The sequence below is a fragment of the Dermacentor silvarum genome, chromosome 4, assembly GCF_013339745.2.
Source record: "Dermacentor silvarum isolate Dsil-2018 chromosome 4, BIME_Dsil_1.4, whole genome shotgun sequence".
NCBI classification, from domain to species: Eukaryota; Metazoa; Arthropoda; class Arachnida; order Ixodida; family Ixodidae; genus Dermacentor; species Dermacentor silvarum.
In genome coordinates, this window is record NC_051157.2 from 7850546 (window position 1) to 7875798 (window position 25253).

At 43.3% G+C, this 25253-nt stretch overlaps 1 protein-coding gene across 1 annotated transcript; it reads right to left on the reverse strand.

The window, feature by feature from the left end:
- Positions 1 to 381: 381 nt before the first annotated feature.
- Positions 382 to 25217, reverse strand: LOC119449391 (vacuolar protein sorting-associated protein 37A-like). Its single transcript, XM_037712560.2, has 11 exons — positions 25021 to 25217; positions 24568 to 24642; positions 24366 to 24480; positions 20817 to 20905; positions 18512 to 18593; positions 15219 to 15286; positions 9338 to 9465; positions 7572 to 7630; positions 6764 to 6926; positions 2122 to 2171; positions 382 to 829 (listed from the first exon to the last, which is right to left on the reverse strand). The coding sequence occupies exons 1-11, from the start codon at positions 25125 to 25127 to the stop codon at positions 755 to 757; spliced, it is 1011 nt and encodes a 336-aa protein (XP_037568488.1). The 5' UTR covers positions 25128 to 25217; the 3' UTR covers positions 382 to 754.
- Between the last annotated feature and the right edge of the window lie 36 nt (positions 25218 to 25253).

A 25253-nucleotide genomic window follows, 5' to 3' on the forward strand; every position in this document is an offset into this window, starting at 1 on the left:
TGTATGCGCTTGGGTCAATGAAAGATGTGACCCAGGGTGGTGGTGTTCTCCCACACCTACTATCATTTAATTTTTCAAAATTCTGAGAGCATGAAACTAGAACATCCATAACCCAATACTTCACGTATGGGAAACATATTAGGTTTCATGCTATACTTGAACTCTACAAATTATCAGAAATTGGAGCATCGTAAAAACAAGAAAATTCAATAAATTGGAATGGAATTCTTGTCCTTACTGAACCAGGAAGTCTCAATATTCACTGACATGTCCCTATTGCTTGTAACACTGGAAGCATTATTAGGCACCATGACTTACCTGCTTGCATACAATAAATAGAAGAACAAGTTCCCTTATAACTAATGACATTTCCAACCAAACTGCAAAACAGCATTTGTTTTATTCTTTGCCAGACAGTTGTAAAAAAAGAAAAGCTGTTCGATTCACTTCTCTAGGTAAAAACACCTGGGCACTTCCTTTTCATATTTCACAGCATTGTCTTCTGTCATTAGCAGCTGCTTTGCATTTATAAATAAGTATTATTTGTCTAGGTATATGTACACGAGTTAATTTGCTTGATATAAAAAAAAAAAAGGCCGCTCTTCTCGTTCACTGAGTGCAAAAAAGAACAGGCTGCCATGAGCCCACATATATGTACACTGATGAGTGTCACATGTGCAGCATGACGATAATGCGCATCCAGAAGCTGGAGGCCAGCTGACGAGGCATGTGCACATCTTTGTTCGCACCTTCATCAGAAACCGTGCCTATGCAGCTCTTGGAGCTGGGCGTGCAGCTTCTCTTCCTTCACTCGCCTAACGTGACCCAACTGGAAAGAAAAACGCAGGCACATACTCTTCACACACAGTGTCACACCAATAAGCATCACAAAATACCACGGCAAAATACAGTAAATCCTTGTTCGACATAATCACGTTACCCAAATCAATGCCTTAATGGAAGTTTTACCCTCAGACCTTACCCAAATATATATGCATTTTAGTCTGCAAAACAAAGGCACAACAATCTCCAATTAACCCTGTATTGCGTGCCAGCAGAATCCTACCTAGGTCTCAGGTTCGGCTCAGACTGGGGTCAAGTTGTTTTTATTCTTTTTTGTCCACTTTCATTTCCCTTTATCATTTCTAAATTTGACTTAAAGAAACAACAACAATTACTTTCCTCTGTGCTTTTCTTGGCTTCGTTATCTGTTAGCTTCATATTGTTGCAACTAACAAAAATCGAGCTCCTCAGTTCCCCTTCGCGTTCCCGCCTACGTATAATCATAGCAAGACCTGATCCTGTGCCATTTTGACTGAGTTTCCCTCTCCTTGGCACTCATTCTGTTGCCCTAGTGTAAATTAGTACTGTGTTAATTAATAAAAATTACGCTCACTGACTAAGTCAAAATTGAGAAGTTTGACGTTTCGGAACTGTACAGGTTCCTTGTTCACAATGCATCAGACGTAGTGCCGTTGTCTATTTAAATATGCCTTTTGTTTAAAGAAATCGAGAGCTAAATTAGAATGCGAAGATTCAAAACATGCCGTGCTTGATAATATTTTTCATTCAAAAATACTGTCTAGAATGAGATAGTAGGGATGCATTTCATCTTAATTTTTCTTAATATTGAAAAAAGAAAAATCATTATGTTGCATTGTGAATAGTTGCATAAATCATGTTCAGTGTCAAGGCACAGGGTTAATTCATAATACAGCTTTTGTCTGTGGGATGTTACTAATTTATTCTAAATTCAAAACTAATTCTAAGTTCAACACTTAGCGAGTTCAAGACTTGTAACACATCTTATTTTATTTAGTGAATGAAATGGACGATTTCGATCAAGCCTGCTTACCAATGGTATCTGAAGATGACCATCAGCTGGTATAGATTATAATTCTCTAGCATGGCAAACTGGGTTGAGTACATAACATTCTTACATTATCAATGCATAAGAAACCAGATTCTACAGGACCCCAATCTAGAGCAGCCATAGTGTGGGGGATGTTGGCTTAAATTCCCCCCCCCCCCCCCCCCCAAAAAAAAAAAAAACCCTTGCTGGTTACGTTTCTTTACCACTGTCAGCTCAGGGAAAATAATGGTTGATGCAAAGCTACTTACCGTTCTTACTTCCATGAACTTGGCAAGGAACAGATCTGTGCTTAGTTTGCCTGGAAAAAGACAAGTGTGCTCTACAAGTCTATACACACACAGGACTGTCAAAGCATTGCTGGCACTCTAATGGACAAATAAAGCACGAGCAAAGACTTGCACTTGAGTGACAGTCCACTGGGAATAGTTCTCCAGTTTCTCCCTCTATACAACGACTTAGTGATCAGGACCGGCTGACTTGTCATCTACTGCCAGGTCACAGCGATGTTCAGAAAGACCGCTCATTTGAACAATTCAAACAATCAAGTAACAGAGTGAAAATTATCTTACTCGATATTGCAGTCATGTTGATAAAGGAAGCAAGGAATTTTACATGTCGCATGTTGCAGCCACATCCACACATGTCACTAAGTTGAGCTGGAATGCTGCTATAATCGGAAAATTGCAATAATTAAGGAGTAGAAGGGAGTGAGGGAACAGAAAGGAGTGGGGGGCAGGTTGGTGCGCATCTCCTATACCAGTGCGGCCGTAGCTGCTCATGGATGTCAGCGCAGCTGAGCACTTACGCAGCAAGCAAGCGTAGCATCGTGTGCTTCTTCTTTCTGGGGTTTTACGTGCCAAAACCAGTTCTGATTATGAGGCACGCCGTAGTGGAGGGCTCCGGATTAATTTCGACCACCTGGGGTTCTTTAACGTGCACTACAACGCAAGCACACGGGCGTTTTTGCATCGTGTGCAGTCTTCTCGCATGTTTAGTACTGCAGGTTGTGTAATCTCGAGTTTCGGAAAGGCATTGAAGCGAGAGGCAGACGATACATTCGCTCCCTGCTGCGGGCGTTTTTCATGATAGCGTTGTCCCACTGCAAATGACACTATCAGCAGCAGTGACTGAGTGGATGTGAAAGTACTGCCAATGTAAAGATATTGTCGGCATGGCATGAAACCATATCTTTTATCGCCAACTTTCAAAGTCAACAAAATGAATTTTTTTCTCATTCAAATTTACAATAATGCAGAAAATGTTGCAGCCCCTTCCACGTAAGCAAAATCTATCAGGTACAGTGTAGACCGCTTATAATGTAAGTCATCGGAGCAAAATCTATCAGGTACAGTGTAGACCACTTATAACGTAAGTCGCCGGAGTCGTGAATATCTGCACTATAAGCACTACTGCACTATAACCAAAACAACGATTTTCAAGCCCTGCACATATCCAAAACATGTAGACCAAGCAGCCGCACGTATTCGAGAATCGAAGCGTGCGACTGGGAGTTTTGCATTCATTTAAATTTACGAACGTTGAAAGGTTAATGTCCAAGTACCCATGATCTTCGCATGAAGCAGACAAAGTAATAATTTAAGAAATGTCTCAGTTTCGCCCGAAAGGCGAAGCATCAATTGCGATAGCAAATTAGTAGAGAGCTATAAGGAGTAGGGATAGTAGCTTTATTGGTTGCATAAACTTGACACATTCGCTTACTAACAGAATTAACAAGCGTGGTGTCAGCGCGCACAAGCGAACATAAATAGATCACACTCGATTACCGCAGACAACCACTGTCAACACGCTGGCGTGAACAAGCACGGCCACCGCAGCGAGCGAAGGTTCGTGCGGTCTATGACTTCAACGGAAACTGAGCGGCGTAAGCACAGCGCATACAAAGGTCAGAGCGGTGTGGAGATCGCTTTCAAGATATGGTGCGCGCGGCAACACTGACAGCCGGCACAGGCGCGAACGCATTTGTTGGCAGAGTAGAAGCCGCCCTCCCTCCCGTGCTGCCTTCCCGCTTTGCTCCTTTCGCGTGGGAGATTGCGTCGCCAATTCCCCTTGCCCCGGTTGCAAGATACGCATTTGGTAGAACAGCGTCGCCCCCCCTCCCTCCCTCCCATACCCCCACGGCCTTTCGCACGATGGAAGTCGCGTTTGATCTCCGCTGTGTGTTCGCTCTCCGTGAAGGCGCGCGTCCCCCATGCGCTTTCACCCGCACATACGGCGCGCGGAGGCGATTTTATCGCCCTTGGACTCATGCTCCACGTCTCATGCTCCTCCTCCGCATTGCCCTCGTTGGTCTCCTCTCCCATCGGTGGGGGCACCTCGTTGAGAGGCGTGCTTACTACCGCTCTTGTCAGCGAGATTTTCCCGCGGAAGCCGCGTTATAACCAGTATTTCGTCTCACGCGTCTGCACTGTAAGCGGTATACGTATACATGGAGTGCTATGGGAAAATTAACAGGAGTCTGAAAAGACCGTACTATATCCGATCTTGCACTATAAGCGGTTACGTTATAAGTGGTCTATATTGTACTGTACTTATTTGCATAAAAGATCGAATTTCAATATAACGTTTCACTATAACGAAGGGAAAGTGCCGATTTTACCGACTTCGTTATATTGAGGTTTAACTGCACCTACCATATCTTTTGATAACATACCTGTATGTACAGTCCGAACCCATTTATAACAAACTCGATAGTTCCACGAAAAGTGGCCATTATATCAGTAGTTCATTATATATGGACTCGCCTTTAAAAACGCTCAAAAATTAACCACACTGCAGCTGGCATCAGCAGTTACAATTTGGCAGCACTTTGGTCCGAGAACCAGATTTTCAGTGTCATTATTGTTCTTGGTGCGTTCCCACACCTAGCTGCAAACTTCCGTTAGAAACGTGCATCTAAAGAATGAAATGCGGCGTCATGTAGCTCTTTCAAAGCTGCAAGTGCAGCCGCCATTTTTTATTCGAGAGCTCGCTATATATTTTACTACCAGCGGGACATGACTGTATTCTGCACACGAGAGCGAAGTGTTCTAGTTGGCGGGAAGCGTAAACTTCAGAAACTACTGCAGCATGCCGCCATTTTGTGAAGGTCTCGGCATTACGACTGCGGTGAGCCACACAAGAGCCATAAAATTACATTATCTATGTTGCTTCGCGCGAAAAAAAGATGTGATGTTCGAAAAATAAAACGTCACCGTAAACCATTATCAGCAATCGGCAACGCGTAAACGAAGCGCCACCAACTGTGATCTCCTAATAACAGCGTAGTAACCGTCGACCCTTTACAACATTGCATGGTGCAGCGTTCTCGCCAACACGGGCCACGTCGAAACGAACGCTTGAGTGGCCATTGTTCCCATGGTGGTAGACATAGATGGTCCATCCAAATAGTTGAAACCAGCGTAATGTACATGCTGCCACACGGAAAATTGCGCAATAATGACAGTGACGCCGTTGTGACATCCGATATCGCACCAGCACACGCTATGCGCCATGCTGTTTATGCTGTATGCGGCACGCCTCTGCCTTGGAGGTGTGCCTTGAAAATGCGTGACTTTTTCGCGGCTTTCGAAATCCATGCGAGGCTGTCGCTCGCTCATCTCGTAGGCCGTATCATCGTCTTTGGCACAGCGCGTGTGCCCTCTTTTTACCGTGAACGGGTTCGAAGTGGTCGTTGTATCAGCACGGCGATTTAAAGAACGTTCATTATATCTGGAAGCAGTTTCCATAGGGAGTGTTGGAAAATCGTAAATGCACTGAAATGTGGTCATTATAACCTTTAGACCGTATTTACTAGTGTAATGAACGCACTCACGTAATGAACGCACCCTCAACTTAGTCGTCAAAATTTAGATTTTTTTTCTCCCGCCTAATAAATGCACCCTGAACTTGCTGCCGTGAAGTAGAAGAGACACGGTACGATTCGGCGTGCGATATGGCTTCCAGCGGGTACGACTGTATCGGACGCCAAATCGTACTGTGTGTTTCCTACTTTTATTGCGATAGCAATCATATGGACACGCGAGGCGCATTTTTGCTGTCGATGCCGACGATCGTGGCTCTATTTCCCGCGTTCGAGGGAGGAAAGTGGGGCGGAAACACGCCGTATTTCGTCGCACGCACGGCGCCGGTGGCAAGGGAGGGAGGGAAGTGGCACAGCAACTGCACATTGCACGGCCGCACGCGCCTTATCTTGAAAGTGATCTGCATTGGGGATTGAGTCTAGGTGCGGCAGCGGCTCATACCTTTGTGCGTGCTCCGTATCGCCACTCAGTTTGCGTTGAAGCGATACACGGCACGAAAGTCACTTCGCTCGTTGTTGCTGCCGCGCTTCCTCACACCAGCGTTTCGACAGTGAGTGTCCGTGGTCATTGAGTGTGATTAGTTCATGTTTGCCTGTGCTCGCTGACACCATGCTGGTTAAATACTTTGCAAGTTTATACGGCTGATAAAACTACTATCCTTACTTCGTATAGCTGTCCATGCATTTGTTATCACAATAGATGGATCACCTTTCGGGTAAAACTGCGACTTCTTTTAGAGGTGGCCGCGGAAAAAAAATCACTCAAAATTTTACCCCGCATAATAAACGCACCCCCCAACTTTGTGCATATTTTTCGGGAAAAAAAGTGCATTAATTATGCGAGTAAATAAGGTATATTAGATGCTGTTCTAACATAGCCAGAACAGCATGTGGCTGCCAGTTGTGTCTTCAAGGTGTCTTGGCTTTCCAAAGAAATATACCAACCCAGAGCCTCCCGTGCCTACCATGCCCCACTAAAGTTAAATGCAAGAATGGCTCCCAAGCTAATGAGATCCCGTGAAACTGGCAGGAGGCAGAGAAGCACTACAGCAACAATGCTTGTGGCTAACCGTCGAGAAACTGCTGGGCGATGGTGTCGGCCTCCTCCTCTGCGGCCTGTGTGGCCACACGCAGGTTGTCCTGCAGTGTGGATGGGTGGTAAGCCTGCATCTGGGCCTCCAGCACCTGGCTGTTCTGCTCAAACTCTTCCTTCAGCACATTCACCTCATCTACCTGCACACATTTTGAGGGTGTCACCATCAGTACATCAACACTAGTTCACAGATCTACCTGCTCAATCATTTCTCTTTGAATGTAGTGCATGTTCTACATGAGAAACAGAGCAGACAGGGTAAGATATACTATACGAACATGACAGATATGCTTTCAACATGAAAAGAAGGGCATCATATAACACAGAAATAAAGATGCAACATGTTTATAACTTAAGAAAGCAGCCAAGAAAATTATGAAAAAATGTTTGTAAATGCATGACAATAATAGAGGAGACAGCCGAAATACAGCATAAAAAGTAAAGATCGATAAAGCTTGCCAGCAAGGTGTGCGATGTCAAAACTGACAGCACATAGATAGACCAGAACATAGATCTTTTCACCCAAAAAAAATGTAATTAGCGGTGCCCTGATGCACGCTGCTGCCCTCTTGTGGATGTTGCTTCACAAATCCTGTGCACATGCTAGTGAATGAATAAAATGCCAGAATAAATGTACAACATCTGCACCTCCATTATAAACGCTTAACTCTCTACTCCTTGCCATCTGTGCTATAAAGGTGCAATACCTTCACAGTGACTATATTCAGGAAAGCACACATGAATTCACTTGCTTGAGAGGCATTGATGCGACTTTCTTAGCCCACCTTTTGTAAGAGCAGATGTTTGCGTTGTTCCATGGCGGGCTTGAGCTCCAGCGTCTGCCCTGGGTAGGGAAAAGATAGAAGACATGTCACTTGAAAACATATTTACAGATACAGTAGCTTGTGGAGCACCTTGGCAATATCCTAGTCATAAAAAAAGGCATTGCACTTTCATGTTCAAGCTTATTAGGGGCCACTCGCTGGTTTTATGGGTCGGCTTGGAGGTGAAGTACTATAGTGAATTCAAAGCATTTAGGAAAATATTAACAAAAACCTGTATGCTTTAGAGAGCCCGTTTCACGCCATTTTTGGGGGGTCAGAAAGTAAGTGATAAATGCGGAAAAAAAAAAAATCTATTAAACTTGCTGTACAAGTAGTTTTGAAGTAGATGAGGTTTAACCTAAAAAAAAAATATGTGTAAAACGCCTCATGTTCAGGCAAAAATGTTTTACTGATGTGTTCCAAATAAAAATGCCGAACTGAGCATTTTTGGTAGGTAGTACAAAGGAGGTATAGTATTCCTGAAATATTAATTGGAGTACTTTTTGTTTTAATAGGCAAGAAACAATTTTTCGTATGAGCATCCGCCGTGTCTCAAGGTGTTGAACTGTTGTCACTGCACGATGCGCTCCTCCGGGACTGCCGGTTCCTTCAGTTGTTGCCATGTGTGCAGCCATGTAGTATACTTTGTTGAGTTCTCATGGCCTATGCAGCCTCAAGACAGCATGGTGGGCTGGCACTAGAGTTCAGAGGAGCTGCTGACCATCACTTAGAGCCGCCAAAGCTGCCTTGCAGCTCCTCGAAATTACAGGACACTGCCCTTCAGCAAGCAACAACACATCACTGTGGTCAAGCTACTTAAGGAAACTAAAATCAGCAGCTGTAAATCAAAACTTATGCGTGCATATGCACATAAACCATAACTGTGCGTAGAAAGAAATTGGTGGAGGATGCTGCCTCAAGAAAAGTGTCCACAGGCTTAGACTAAACAAGTGTTCTAGCGGAAAACGACAATGATGAACAAACAGAGGGTAACAGGACACATGCTCTCTTTGTGTCTTTGTTATTTCCACAAGAACAATGTTTCAACCAGAACTTAGCAGAACCAGAACTCTTTTACTGCACCAGCTGCTAGCAATTGGGTGGTTTTAAATGGAAGACTCTTACAGTGAATTTAACAAAACAAACAGTAGCACCTTTAGAGCATTGGAATGTTCTTCCGTTCACCTAGTGGAATCTGCTGCTAGTGGTGGCTTTTCTGCATTTTTAATAATGAATATACGAGGGGGTACCCAAAAAGTAACCGGAATTCTTTTTAGAAAGCTATATATTAATTAATTTTTTTCAAAACAACCTTATGACTTTAAAAATACTATCCAAGGAAAAAACGAGTAAGCAGCTAACAGCCATCAAAACAGACGAGTTTGAAAAATGTTTCGTACAATGGAATCGCAGATTGGACAAATTAATTAAGTGTAATCGAGGTTACTTTTAAGGTGATAAGGTTGTTTCATAAAAAACAAATTAATACACAGCTTTTTCAAAATAATTCTGGTTACTTTTGGGTACTCCCTCTAATATTGTCGGCTGGACTGCACACAGCAGGAACCCACAATAAAAATATTGAATAACAAGAGCACTCAAGACTACTGCTACTAAGCCTAGTTATTGTTTAGTACCGAATATTGTTGTCCAGCAAGAGGCCAAAATAAAATAAAAGAAGCAAATAAGAATAAATAAAAGTGCAGCAAAGTATTGCAGCCACTCACGTGCCAACTGCTCATTTTGGGTCACCATGAGCTGTCTGATTTCCTCGGAGCGCAACACCTCGGGTAGCTGCTCAACAAACTCCTGCAGCTTGCCATCTTCTTTGAGAAGCTCTTCTAGTTGGGAGTTGCTGCACAGGGAGAGGTCAAATTACTTTTTCATGCCACACATTCCTTGCAGGACAATCCTCTGGTAGCAAAAACCCAGACAGCCACAGTTACGACTGAACTGTACTAGTAGTACAACGCAGCACTTCACTATGAGGTAGTTGTGACACTATAGCAATCTGGGAAAGGATGATCTATTGAGGCACCTCCTGTCTCCAAGCATGGTACCAGCACGAGTTAGCACTTGCTCATATTCCTAGACAAAGGGTTGGGCATCTTTCATTCCCCACCAGCAGAGTTGCACTTGTTCTACTGGCTGTACATATACACCCCTTTCTGTGGGATTCATGGTGCAGTGGCAACAATGGAATAAAGACAGAATCGAAACAACAAATAAATGAAGGCACCTCAGACCAACATTCTTAGGCACTTCACTTCCGCAGGTTCGCTTGGGAGGTGGCCACAGTGGTGGTCAAGCGAACTAGTAGTGCTGCAACCGCGTCTTTCGTCACTTCGGCCCGCTTCTGGTTTTGCTTCTGCTTTCACTTCTATATTCATTTCGGTGGTGCTGCTTCGTCTGTCGCTACTGCGGTAATGTTGTTGGTGTCGTGTGGTGTGCTAGTTTTTTTCTGATTGAAAGTTTGGCGCAGAAGTGCTTCGGCATCTCATAACAGAACGAAGTTTCCTATGCGCTCCTGCTTTGCCCACGGCAGCTCCAGTGGCCAGATGCAAAGTGATGCTAGTGCTCACTATTTCTTCAGCGCCGCAACGACGGCAGGAAGTTTTATACAGTGGAAACACATGCTATGCCAAAAGGAAGCATGCCTCACAGATAAGTCCAATGTGTGTGAACGTCATGTTGAGGACGACGATCTATATTTTCATTCTTGAGAACAAATATATGTTGATTCCTCGTGGGAAATATGGACGCTGGTTCACGGCGCGATTCCACGACTTATTCCCGGTCTTCACGAACACATCTCGAAGCCAAGAAATGTGATGCAAAAGCCAAGTTCACCAAGAGAATTATAAAGAGCTCAAGTGTCCGCAGGCACTTCGGTGGAAGCTTGCAATGATGCATTTCATATTCAAGCCAACTGTGCTTGGAATATTGTTGTGCTTCCCTTCAAAATATGCACTTCTGGCTGCGTTGAACAAGCTCACGACCGAGACTTTGCCTTCGGTGCTCTGGAAGCTTGAATTTATTGAGGACGACGTGACACAGGAGCGATATGCGGATTGTTTTACATGAGGCAACTCGTAGGTGGGATCTTTTGAGTTGTGGAGACTGATGTTTGGGAGGAGTATCGCACCTAATTTTCTGCATGAGAAGCTAGAGCAAAATAGACAAAATGCTATTCCGAGCAGCTATACTACCCTCAAAAGCATAATTGAAATCATCCTTAGATAAGCAGATGGCTTGAAAATTTAAGCACGGCCAGGTGTGCGTAACATCAACCCAAAGTAAAACGGCGACATATAAGCTCATATGTGTACCACAAACAGTGTAGTGCACAGTAAATACAAAAGTTTGTGAACATTATCACTGGCTGCAGGGGCAACTTTGCTCATGCAAGCCTCCGAACCCAACCCACAAGTGTCTACAGGAAAATGTATGGGCAATATATTATGAAGAAAAATGCCGGTGGCTTCAATTGTACATGATTCTCAACCGCCACAGAGATATCAAGTCATTCAAAACCATTTTGAGATATTTACCTTTATTGAATGCATACAGAATTAAACATTAACTCATCCCACACTTGAGTGAATCCTGTTTCCGGCAATTTATTCTGCTACACCGCGGTCAGGCTGGAGAAACCATCTGTGAGTGCTGGAATTTGCATGTGATTTGTAATCGTTGACGTATGAGTAATATGATCATGAGCATGCACATTATATGATCATGAGCATGCACTTGACAAAAAAGAATAAGAACGATAAGGCAACCGTTTACAGAGCACGTGCTCATGGGTCACCAGAACAAAAGGCAAGATTACTTTGAAAAAGGTTGCTCAAGTAAATAAATGGCGTCACAATGCTCGTTGCCAATTTTATTCGTAGAAAAGAAAATAAACCTTTGGCCTATGAATGGTCAGTTGTCGAATCGGTTCTTGCCACTTCCTGCCAACCACACTGAATGTCTTTTTATATACGTGAGTGACATGTAAAAAGGCATGCACAAATTAAGTTGATTAGATGCGGAACAGATGCCAGGCGGAGAAATTCGCTGAGCACATTCAGTTTCCAGACAGAAGGAGTTTCGTTTGTCACAGAAATAATAAGAGACGGTTAGCTTACCAGCAGAGGAGTAGCATTTGGTGCACCATATAATCTCAAGCTGTGCGCGATATGTTCTTAGTACTGCTGCTTATATACAGGTGCTCGTCTTTATTACACGTGTTAAAGATACGCTGCCAGAAAAAAAGAAAAACACTGAGTAGGGGAATGTGGCGCTTCTAACTAGGAAAAGTTGCTTGGAAAGCAGAATCGTGGTGCCTGACCGCTCATTTGCATTGTATAGCTTCAGCCTTGAGGCGCCAGCTACATGTGTATTTCAGGGTCAGTTCAGGGCAAAAAATTTTTTTTTGCATTATCTTTGACACAAGAATTTCAGCAGGCAGCTTAACTACATTCACAATTGAGTAAGCAGTATAGGTTAGGTGAAGCAAATGACGCATCATTGCACTCATAGTAGACGAAGCACCGTGCCTGAAGAGACTCGACCGTAAGACACACCGACACTGATACACAAGCACAGTGAAGTCCCTGTTACTTAAGCGCGGCAGGTTTGTCACAAAACTGAGAGTGTGCATCTAAAAACTACATTTACCGATGGACAAGCGGTACAGGCCAGTTGGGGCGAACAATGCATCGCAGCAGGAGCAGGGCCGGTATTTTGTAGCGATGCCTTTAATGTCATAATGCCTTTTCGCGCTTATTGCGCTTTGTCAGTGGTCGAAGCGACGGTCCGCTCGCATTATCAATAGGATCAGCCGGCCGTGAGCGGTGGATGATAAGACTAGAGTAATAAGTCATAATGCCTTGCTACAAAATCGCGGCCCAGATGTCGCGCAGCGCGGGACGAAAGACGTGACTGCAGCGCTGGTAGTTCTAGTGACAGCCGCTGCGGCAACGTCAGCTAGTGGGTGTGCATAGGGAGCTGCGAAACTGAAGTAGGTCTAAGAACGTTTTCTCAGGCAGCTTTAAAACTTACACATCCACCACTGATAATTGATGCTCCACCTAACTATACCAGTGAAGTACCAAGAGCAGCAGTTTCTTGCAATGCAGCTGACACAAAGCCACATTAAACACCACCTTCCTTGTGACATTGCTGCATCTGCCTGAACTGGTGTTTGCATTTCGGCATAGCTTGTGAATGGTGCAGTCCAAGAATATTTGACAAGATTAAAGTTGTGCCAAAACAAACATTCGACAGAATACCGTCTGGTCACAAAAATAACTGGTAGAAAAGAAGCCTTTTTTTTTAATCGTTCGACTGTTGTGGTCCCAAAGCAATCAAGAGGCTATCAGAGATGCTGTGGTGAATAGCTCTGGATTAATTTTGGCCAGTTGGTGTTTCTTCCTTACCATGGCCGCTGAACATGGGTCATAGGTGAGCCATGCCTAATTTTAAGGCTCAGTGCCCTTAGCAGACTTTCATTTTCTTGGTCATTTATTATTCTGCGGTGTGGAGGCAATTTTTAGCGAACATGCAAAGGTGTGCACCTGATGATCGCGAACACCACAGGCACTATGGTAGCTGAGCACTCAGTTTTCACGAAAACGATATTGGTCTTGCAATTCTGTTGTGCCCTCAGATGATTGTGCAGATGCTACTACAGCAGCATTTATAGTAGCAGTGGGTCTAAGGATGTCAGATCATGTGATTTTAATTTGAATGATGCAGACTCGCAAAACCAGCCAAGGTCTGCTGTTCGGCAGCGAGTTTTGTTTTCTTCGTTTTAATGGCTGACTGTCGCATTTACACAAACCTAATGCACACCTTTTTCCGAAAAAAATTAGTTCGAAAATTGCCTACAAATTACAACTGGATATGAAACTAAAACTGCGTTAGTGGCGTTGGCAACAGCCTACCATATGAGCCCTCAGACACAATCTAGCCTCACTTGTCTGCGGGATTTTCTGGCAGCTGCATTATAACGCCCACTTCGTGTCGGGCGGCTGGGCAGTAAGCGGCAAGCACACACATGGAGTTCTATGGGAGGGTAAATGGGTGTCAGAAAAGACCATGTTATAGCCGGTCTTGCACTATAAGCAGTTACATTATAAGTTGTCCGAGCTGTATTGCTATAGACGGACAAACAAACAAAAAACTTTAGTTTGTATGCGGAAGTATGGTGCTTTGGCTAATTCGACTACCCCCAATGCCCCCTCATTGGTGAAGTTGGTAATAAAAGCTTGGAGCTCAGCAGATAGCGCTACTGCTTCACTAGGCGGTGACAATGATGGCAGCAACCTGTCCTGTATGATGACTTTCACTGTGCCCTGAGTGATGAGACCTTGAGGGGATTTTGTCAGCGCTGACGACAGTGTTGAGGTTTTTGTGCCACTGACTGACAAAGACATGTATAATTATTGTAATACAGCATTGAAATAGTCTATCGATGGCAACAGACTACCACAAGCAATAAAGAAAATTTCAGAAAGTCTTTGAGCAATAGACAGTTTTAGTTTAGCATTTTTACGCTCCGCTTAGCTGCTCAGCGGAGCGGAAGCACGAATGCGCATGCGTACTCCGCTTAGCCGGAAGCGGGCTAGCGGAGCGTTGCTGTCGTCTTCCGCTAGCTCATCGATGCACTGGCTGCATCGATGCACTGGCCGTGCGAGCGCAAATAACTTGCGTAATATACCCCCAACTGTTTTTAAGGAAATAAAGTGAACAGCAAAGCTACTAAAAACGTTGCCAGTGCACTGGCGTCAGAAAGGATTGGATTGGATTCGAAATGCAAACTCACTGGCTATCACGTGGCCTTCACCAAGTCAACGCTTCATTTTACACTCGATAAAATGGACCGGTAACGCATTACAAGCACCCGTCTAGATACTTCATTAACAAATAAGTTTGTCACTTTTACTTTGTAAAAAGTGACAAGGAGCGGAGCGGACTGTAAAGACGCTCAACTAAAACGCTCTAATAACGCAGTAGTTGCAGTCCAGCGCCTGTGTCCTTTTTCAAGTGAACGTGAACGTGTCTACTTCAAAGTGTGTTGCTTCGTCAATATCATGGCTCACCAACTAGCCCATAAGTATCTATTAAGTTAATTGTTTTATTTGCCGCCATTTGTTATTCAATCTTTCGGATAATTAGACGAAATCTTGCAGTCCAGCAAGGGTTGAATTACTGGGAGTCGACTGTAGAGAGTGCTTCCAGAGCCGCATGACAGAGAGCAATCTTAGGCAAGATTGTGGGCATCCTGAATGCCGCGGAGTAATCTTTGGCTTGCATATTCATGGCAGCATTGTCAATAGATCGTGAACATTTTTTTTTCTGTGTTGCAGCGCCCCTTTAAAGAACAACTGAAGGTGTATCCAATAATTCTGCCTAAAAACTGTTAACTGGAAATGGCTACTTGAAAAGCTGTTTAACAAAGTGAAGCACATTGCAGCCCTCATATATATATATATATTTTCTTTTTGTAGCCACATGTGCAAAATGTATTTAAAAAAAATTATAATACCTTTTTTTTTTGTCGTTCTGTCAAATTATCATGCAACTATGTGGTCTATGTGTCACTCCCAATAATCTTACCTTAGCTTGAGGAGTTGAGGAAACTGACAAGGTGACATAGAACTCTTGAAAGGACTTGAGCAGGAACTCTGTTCCAAAAGCAAAACACTTATGAACATATGTGAGGCCAGCTATAAACACAGTTCATAAAATACTAGCAGTGTGAACCCCACCCACCCTCCCCCCCTCCCCTCGCCTCCCGTGCCTTGCACGCGAAAGACGACGGTGCGCTTCCGCCCCACCGCAATTGTCGGCTGACCCTCACAAGATTTCACTCGCACATACAGCAGATGGCGTGCGGCAACAATGTATTGTGTTTGGACTTTATACGGAGAATCGGAGCGATGCTGACGACGACGGCAAAAAATGCGTTTGGAGTGCCCATATAATTGTTATTGCAACAAAAAGGTAGAAATGTTAGCCTGGAGGACTTAGTACCTTACACTGAGGGAAGGGTAAAATGTAAAATGGGAAAAACATAAGAAGTGGGTGACAGTTCAGATGATGACAAAACAAATGCATGATGTCACACACATGCGGTAGCAATGCTTTGGACTAATGGAAAGGAAGTAGCCAGTGTTTTCTCCACAACATGCATTACTTGCAATGCTGTTTTAGGCACTGTTGCATATAAAGCAGCATGTTTAACATCCGAAGCCACTCAAGGTATGTTCCACTACTTTCAGTCGAACCTTGTAAATAGGAACACACCTTTATTATATAATTAGTATCTGATATTCATTATAAGCGTGCACACACCGACATTGGCGGAAGAAAGAGGGGTAAAAAAAAAAGAAATGTCAAGGTGTTTATTGACAGGATTGAGAGGTCGAACTGGGTGCGGCAGTCAGAACCCTGCGAGCAGTCAGGACAAGCCCCGTGCGTAACAGCGCTGGTGATGCGCCTGACTGACCGGCACTTCTTCGTCGTATTTCATACACCGGAGATGCACCTGGCTAACCGGCACTTCTTCTTCCTTACAGAAAAATTATCATCCACCCAACTGTAGCATAAAGCTGCTAAGGAAACCCATATGGGCTTCTCAGAAATAAAGCTTCACAGTTTAAAAAAAATTTGCCCTGGTCCGGGATTTGAACTCGAGACCAACAACTTAACGGGGTGATTCCTCCACCATCTCAGCTAGCCGGGATGCTAGCGGATCGTAGAGCGAGGGCGAATTAATCAACAACTCCAAGCACTGGGACACTCAATCCAGCAAATCAGTTCTGCTTCCACAGAACTGATAACCCTCTCTCTGCAATATGCTAGCCTCCTGGTAAGCTCAGAAGGTACTGCGACAGCCCCAGTAAGTCGCTAGTCCTGGGTTTGAATCTCGGATCAGGACAAATTTTTCTTCAACTGCGAGCTTTCTTTTTGAGAAACCTGTCTGGGTTCTTTTAGCTTCATAATACAGATGAGTGCATGACAATTTGGTGAGTGGTGGCTTGGGCCTTCCCACTTCCCATTGCAAAGGTGTTAGTCCAGGATTCAAATTATGGACCACAGAAAATTTTATTTTTTTAACTGTGAAGCTTTCTTTCTGAAAAAGCTGTATGGGTTTCCTTTGTAGCTTCGTGCCACAGTCGGGTGGATGACAAGATTTCCTTTTCATTCTTGTCGTTCTAAGCACACCGTCTTCACAAAGCGCCAGGAATGCTTTTGCCTGTGTACGTCGAACATTGTCGCCAGCAGGTGATGACATGTCGGGTGCTGGCCAAGTCGTATGAAATCTTACAAATGTGAACACTTCCCCAAAAATGATCAACCGAGAATATGGGCATCTCCCAGAAAATCTCTGTCTGACGATGCCAAGTGCTCATGTAATGCCTGCTGGGTGGTACCAAAACCAGCATCACATCTGGTGACACAACATGGCTCCAGTTCTCAATCACGGCTAGAGGCGAGGCAGCCCATGCAGCAGCCACTATCTCAATCACCTCAAACAAGTCCCAATTGGTAAGACATAGACTTCTTTGTCTTTCCAGTGCACCACAGTTCAACTTCAATGCACAGCGAGCTGTAGAGTATGCATAAGCACTGCACATAGTACACAAACTGTCGCCACGTTTCAGTACAGATCGATGGCGATGCAGGAGTGCCATTTGAAATGGGCAATTAACAAACAAAATGGTGGCCACAATGTGTTTCCGGTGTTTGCAGTTGCTTCCAGTGCTTTGCTGTTTTGTAAACAAAAATGGCGGTGGCAATGCAATCATGCTATGGCAGTATTTTACACAATTTAAGTGGGCAGGAAATGCATTTGAGCACTTTTTAGACACTTGTTATCATTACTGGGTAGATAATACGGGGACTAAAGTTCTGAAACTTAGCTTAGTGACGTTTCATTGTCTAGAGATACGTAATGCACTGAATCCTATGGGCATGGATATAAAAATATTTCATTGTGGTGAGAATTTTGTTGTCTTGGGCTTTTGTTATTGCAGGCTTTAACTGTAGCATGAGAATACCTACTCATTAAAATAAAGCAGGCCCAAACAAACGCTACGTTTATACTTCATTATATCCGTGTTTGCTATATTGAGGTGCGACTGAGTACTGCAGTACTTTTCAAAATATAATGGCTGTATTTTCTCTCAGACAACAACTATGAGACTTGCAGACACAAATGTTCTAGAATTCCATAAGAGCAATGCACTCGAACAGGTATATTTAGTTAGACAACTCAAACGAATTTCTTCTGTTAACCACTGGAGTGACAGTGGTCACATCTTGAAGAGAGATTACGTTTTGAAATCAATTTGGTGTACTAATGCATTCAGCAATGGTACTTATCCATGTTATATAGCACAAGCTAAAAACTGCTGCTCTCTGTAAACCAACAAACTGAAATTGTCAATACAACTAGCCAAGTAGGAACTGTGGCCGTATTCTGAAACGTTACACTTCGGCGATAGTTCGCCTTTCGCCTTCAGGCGCATGCTGATTGGCTGGTTGAGCAAAATTGAATGATGTCGGGCTCAACGAGCCAATCAGCTCATCCAATTTTGCTGAAACAGCCAATCAGCGTGCGCGTGAAGGCGAACTATTGTCGAAGTGGAACATTTCAAAATACATCCCCTGGTACCACCATTTTTCAAAAAGAGCAGCCTATGGTTCAATAGCAGGCTGAACTGGCTCTTTCAAGCAGCTGGTCTGCAGAAAACAGTAGTTCTCTATTTCTACCAAACGAACTATTGCTAAATTCTTCACGAAATAATACAAGCTGTAAGACTTATGTCGTGTTTATGAGCGATCTGAGTGCGAGCAAGCCAGCAGCAAACGCACAGGACCGGTTAGGTAATATCCAATCTCACCAAAGTTGTAGAAGGAATCTTAGGCTCTCCAAAACCTGAGGGCCCGGTTTGCAGTGGTGGCAATGAAAATGTGGCATTGGTCCTGAAAACACAAAACCTTGGGCTCAGGTTTCAGTCACCGCTGTTGCACGCACATCAGGATCAATATCTCAGGACAATGGATCGGCTTTCAGAAGCAGCCCTGTTAATCAGACAACAGCAGGATCCCAATGGCTGGCTTTACTTTAGATGGCCACAAGCACCAATATTTAAAATTTTTAGATTCAAATTTCAGCACCATTAGATATTCAAAATGAAACCTGGGCTACTTTAATCACATTCTTATCCGCTCTGCTGAATGGCCAATCATGGAGAGAATGCACAGAGAGCACCACTCGTATTATCAATGAGGCATAAAATGAATCTGGAATATAACTAAAATATAATCACAGCACTGCTCCAGTCCAAGTTTTAAGATTATGATCTGCTAGAAATATTTCCGGGATGTAATATCTAGACCTATTCCAAGTTAGAGGAATTTCAGCAAAGCTTAACTAGCGATTCTCTATCTTCAATATTAATTAATGTTTTAAGTAAACACCTGTCATACTGCCAGTCACCAGAGCGTCCCTCTTTGGTATGCAAAAAGCGCCACCTACACCAATGAGGCAATTTTTTTGAGCAAAGCCTTCTTACAGTGCCAGGTGCTTTGCAACAAATTTTTTTTCGTCATGTCAGTTTACTGCACATGGGGCACACAGCAAGCTTGACAACTAGCTTTTTAAAAGCAAATGCTTCCGCCAGTGATTGATAAGTATCACTAAGCAACATCTACAAGGCCCTCTTATATTTTTGATATTTATAAATGATCTTAGTAACTACATTTCAAGTACGATTCGACTTTACGCTGACGACTGCTGTGTCTACAGCACCATATCCCCTGAAGCAGATGCAGTTACACTACAGCATGACCTCAACTCTGTGTACTCTTGGTGCCAAAAATGGAATATGACACTGAATCTCTCGAAATGTAATCTGGTTCGGTTTATGAAAAAGAAACAATTCCTTCAAGCAGACTACTTCCTTGGCAGCACACAAATATCTGCTGTCTCAACTTATAAGTACTTAAGTAATTTTTTTCCACTGATTTATCATGGAATACACATGTCAACTATATCACCGCAAAAGCCAGCCGCACATTAAACTTCCTCCGATGTAACTTTAAGGATGCTCCCGTTAAGCTAAAGGAAACTTTATATATTTCAAGTGTTCGTCCTATACTTGAGTACGCTTGCGCTGCCTGGGGCCCGTATACAAAGCTGAATGTTGAAGAACTGGAGTGCGCCCAAAAACGGGCTGCCAGATTCGCATCTGGCGACTATAATTTTCAAAAGAGCTCTGCTGGTTTGCGCGAAAAGTTGGGAAAAGTTACTTGAAAACAGGTGAAAATATCTCAGACTCTCTTTCTTTTATAATGTTCTAAACAATAACACTGGCATTCAAAAAGAGAAATACATAAAGGAGCCCAGCTACATTTCCGCCCGCACTGACCACCCACTAAAGGCACGCAAATACAGTTGCCGAATAAAAGCATTCAAATATAGCTTTTTTCCACGAACAGTGCACGACTGGAACGGTCTAACTGCGCAGATTACTACTGCCCCTCCCACATCCTTTCTAACGGTGTTACAGAACCACGTGTTAATATGAGTGCAATATTGCTTGTCCTTGGATGTTTTATTCCTTGTGTTGATAATTCCCACCGATGTTAGCTGAGATCACTATATTTAGATGTTCTTTTGCGTGTGCGTGACATGCTTGTTCATCTTTGTATAACAGTTTTAGTTTTGCTTTTTACTGAAATAGTGCATAGGTATTTTAGATGCTTTACATGCTGCACCATTTGCCTAACTTATAGTATATGTCTCTTGTTATTTATTTCTGATACAATAATGCCCTAGATGGCACTGTAGGTATTGTATATAAATAAATAAATATAAATCTGAACTATGGGATAAGCCGTAGGCTCCATATTAGTTTTGAGCACCTGGGTTTAATGTGCACTACATGAAGTGTGCAAGCATCTTCACATTCCGTCGCCGCCTACTGCTTCCAAGGTTGTGCAGTTCAATAAAGCTTAGCAAAGTGAAATTGACCCCCCCCCCCCCCCCCCCAACAGTATAATGTATTACCATTATAACAAATGTATAGTATACAGAGAAAAAGCACTGTGGTGATCTTGAAAGTCACAAGAGCGAAGAGGAATTCTCAGCATAACATAAGCAACAGATAAATACAGTAAATCCCCGAAGAAAGGCAGTACTACCTAGCAGTAGTACTGAGTTTAGGTGGGTGGTTCTGGAACTCCATGAGAATCCCTTGTATTATTTTCCCAAGGTCTGTGTGCATGGAAAACTGCAAAAAAGAAAATGATGTGCACAGTTTGGCAAACTTTCCATGTGAGTATGGCTTGTTTAGTAATAAAAATTTGTTTTTAGCAGACAGCAAATATCACACGAATGCCTTTCGCTTTTTTTAGAAATATACTTCAATTCGCAAGAATAATCAGCAATTTCTAGCAGTGTTTTAGCAGAATGGTGTCAAAGTGGGAGCATCTGGCCTAGGTAATACGGACGTTTTGATGAAATGGCTGTTCAGATGGCTTATTTTTTTTTTTTTTGCATTTTTAAATGTATTGCATAAGTACTTTGTGATCAACGTCAGCAGTTGGTCTATGTCTGCCCTTCCAGTATTCGGGGCATCACTAGCACATTAACTGATACGTGTGAGGATTCTAGTGCATTTTAATTGCTGTTTTAGCAGAACACTTGCCATGACAATATTGACGACAACACTAACACAGTTGGGGGAACAGTCAATGATTTGACAGGAACAACAAGGCAGTGCCAAACAAGGATAAGCCACTTCTTTCAGCCTGGTACTGTCCAGCAAGAATGACACAAGAACAGAAAATAATTTTAAAATGTCTTACGCATGGTTATTTAAAAGTGTAACTGTGGCTGCACAGCAAGACACTACACATACCATAGTCCCAAAACTGGGTATGAATCACATGCTGGTAAACTTGGAACACAGTGGAGATGCATTTGGAGTTCTCCAATTTGTGGCTTAATTCTGGCCCGACAGCGCCTGAATCAGAACTTAACGTTTGCCTCAGGTGGTTCACAATTTTTAGTATGAATTGGTCTGCATTCAGTGTTGGCACCACTTTACTTTTATTTAAAACGAGCTGCTTGGGTCACTCAAACTTAGGTCTGAGTGCCAACCCCAGGTGCAATAAGACAACTGCTTACACGGAAAACTACCAACACATAAAGTAAAGGCAGCAAGACCCTCAGAAACTGCATTTCAGCCTGTATGAAACACAAAGTTTGCAATGGTTTTCTGTTGCAGCATGAACAACAAAACCTAATGTGCTGATACTGAATTTGTACTTTTATTGTTTTACAGGGTCCCTTACCAGGCCCCATTGGAAATTTTAGTTATACACTAGAAGTTCTAAAATGCTGTCTAGGGATTATTTTACCGAAATAATTTTTCAAACCAATTTCTTATTAGAGGATATAGAAGAAATTAAATGTTCTGGTACCATAACTCCCAGGAGGTAAGCGTGGCTGCCAAAAAGGACACTCTCCCCCTTTGCCTCAAGTAGCATCTGCAAGCGACCTTCCTTCCTCGCCTCCACACATACTAGAACTGAGGGACAATGTTGGGTTCACGTGACGAGCCCGGCCTCCTTTTTCTAAAGTGAAACTTTATATGACTATGTGAAATTGCCTGTCCACAGAAAACTATCATCATCATCACTGGCTTGAGCGTCATCGTCTTCTTCCACAGCTGGCTGCGGCAATCATTCCAGTGTAAAATTTCACTTCTCTTCTGTCGTCATAATGGGGAGGTCACGTTTACGGGGGTGTGAGCCATTGCATAAAAGGGTACGAGCCATTCATTGTTTTACGTAATGGACAGATTTAATTTTGAAGCAATTTAATTTCGAAGAATCGCAGGTGGCAATGGCGGGCGAATTCTGCTAACCACGCCACCGAGCAAACTCGAGACATCGAATGCAAGCGACGACAACACACTGCAGGCATACCATCAGTAACGTCATTCACTCCGTTGCAGCCGAATGTGTGTGTAACCTCATAATTGATAAATACTTTAATGAACCCTCGGGATTAACCCAGTTATAAACACCGGGGCCGCACATTTCAGCTTCGCTGGTTAACCATCATCACTGAGTGGAAGGCACGGCAAATTTTTTTTTCTCTTCATTTTTTGCTGCGCTGTAAATTTCCAGTGCCAACATTGCACGCTCCACATTGGATGATTTACTAAATAATGTGCCATGGTGAGTGACATTGCGAGGACTGCATTTTATGTCAAGACGTTTATGTGCGTTACCTCGACACCTCTGGCTGGGATAGGAACTTTCTCTCGAGAGAGGACGGTGGTGTTTGGTTTTAAATTCCAGCTCTTTTTGCGGCACGCAGCGCTGCAATACTTTGCAGACATGAACGTCAGTATGTGAAGTATGCACTGTGCTTATCCGTTTAAAATGGCCCAACCTGGTGAGGGGCTCTTTAGAGGGGGGCTGCAGGTCACAAGATTGCATTTTTCTCCTTCAAATTTTAATTGCTAAGTTATTTAGGACACAGCACTAAATAGCTTAGTAAAAATAACACAGTGGTGCACACATTTGCCACATTCAGACACCTACTTGACCACTGCGAGTGCCGTTAATCACTCCTTTGTTTCGGGGAGGCAGAAAAGCTTCATTTTACAACAGACTCATTGATTAACCTATTTAGCATAAGAGGGAAATGGAAAATAACACAAGACACTCTTTTCAAGCATTCCTGCTGAATCACTCAGTCGTTTCTTTTTTCTCTGCAGTGACTGTTTTTTATGTTTAAGGCAAGAACATTTGCTGCACTTAACATAATGCAATCTCAACATATTTTTGCATGCACATGCATGGGGATGCATTTGGTGTAATTATCCAAATTCCGTTGTAATCGGTAGGCTCTACCAATGTGGGAGCTAGTTTAGAAAGCATTTTAGCACTAAAATTTTCTTTTCAAAGTCTCCAGGTATGATTGAACTATGTGGCACTGTGTGGTCTCCAAAAAATTTTTGATATATTTTTGAACTCTCTCTGAAAATTGATACCATGTTGCTATCATGCTCAAAGCTTGCATTGTGCAATCGATAGTTATAGTATTTTCTAACGTGGCAGTTCAAAACACACACCAAGTGGAGTGCAGCTTCATGGGTGATGAGCAGCATAACAGCAACCCCTGCACATTCCAGCGAACCTGACATAGTGTTGCACCGAAAGCCATCTCGTACAATGGCAAATTGTTCTTTACAATACTACACTCCTTGACGCTTCTACGCATTCAGCAACCAATTCCACGTGATCAGCTAAATGAGCTCCAGCTTGAACATTGTCTTTGAAACATCGTTAGTGGGTATTTTTCACTGTTCCGCACAAGATGTTCGCTCTGTAACAGAGCAAATCTTTTAGCTGCTCTGAGCCACACATTTTCTTTTTTTGGCTTCAGTGCTGCACTGAAAATCTTGAGAAACAGAAAGCCTTAAACATTCCGTACCATACCAGTGAGTAAAAAGCCACTGATGATCGGTATGCTCACTGTGCAGTTCCTACTGTGGAAAAGTGCTGCAACTGAGACCACACACCTTGTTGCACCTTCTAGACAAAAAATTGATGACGAAATCGCAGAGGACAGAAGTAATATCTCATATGATACACGGCCCTGGCAGATCACGTTGTGTATTCGATTCATTCAACTATCTCTCCTCCAAAGGCAACTAGAGAGACAACGCGTACCGCAGTGAGCGCTGGCACGCCCGTAACGTGGTACTGATCATCCAGCATTGGATGAATAGCAGCCGGCGTCACTTTCAGAACTGGGCATTCGTGAGGAAAGGAACTCGGCAGGTGTCTGAAACAGAACCACAATGATCACGACCGGCACAAGCTCGTCTAGTAGCCCCATACTGAAACATTATATGTTGAAGTTTTTACTCACATTTCCAAATCGAAGGAATTCCCTTCAGCAACAAACGGAATCCGAAACTCCTTGTCGGCTTCGACAACCACAATACTGCGTAAAACAACGACAGATGCGTTTGCCAAAGTGTCTGTTCGACAAGAGGAAATGCTTTCGAGCTCTTCTAATTACCGAGTCTAAAAGATGTTAATTTGCTCTAACGGGAAGAACGAAAAAAAAAAGAAAGTAAGTAAACGAGCATCCTTTTAAACAAAACTAAAAAAGTTGCACTCCGTCCACCGTTATACAATGCATGCTCAGATGACAGTTGCTTGGGGACCAGCGAGTGCATACACTGTGCAGGGTCGCTAGGCAAGCAATGCACACTCTTCGCCACCGAAATCGTAGAGCATGCGTTTTAGTGCATCACAGAGAAAACAAACAGTGACCGGCTATTATTGAGCAAAATGGCAATAAAGCTACACAGCTCACTTGGGACAACAGGACCTGATGGAGGCGATCTGACGCTGCCTTTGTAGTTGTATTGGTGATGGCTGGCTCACATCATTAGTCCGGCGACCGAAGATCGCTTGAAACATTACTACAACACGCAGAATCAACACAAAATGCGGCAATTTTTTTACAGCCTCTGCAGAACAAACAGCACCCAAGTGATCCTCTGATTGTGCCGTGGTGACATCACCACATGTCGTACCCGTGACGTA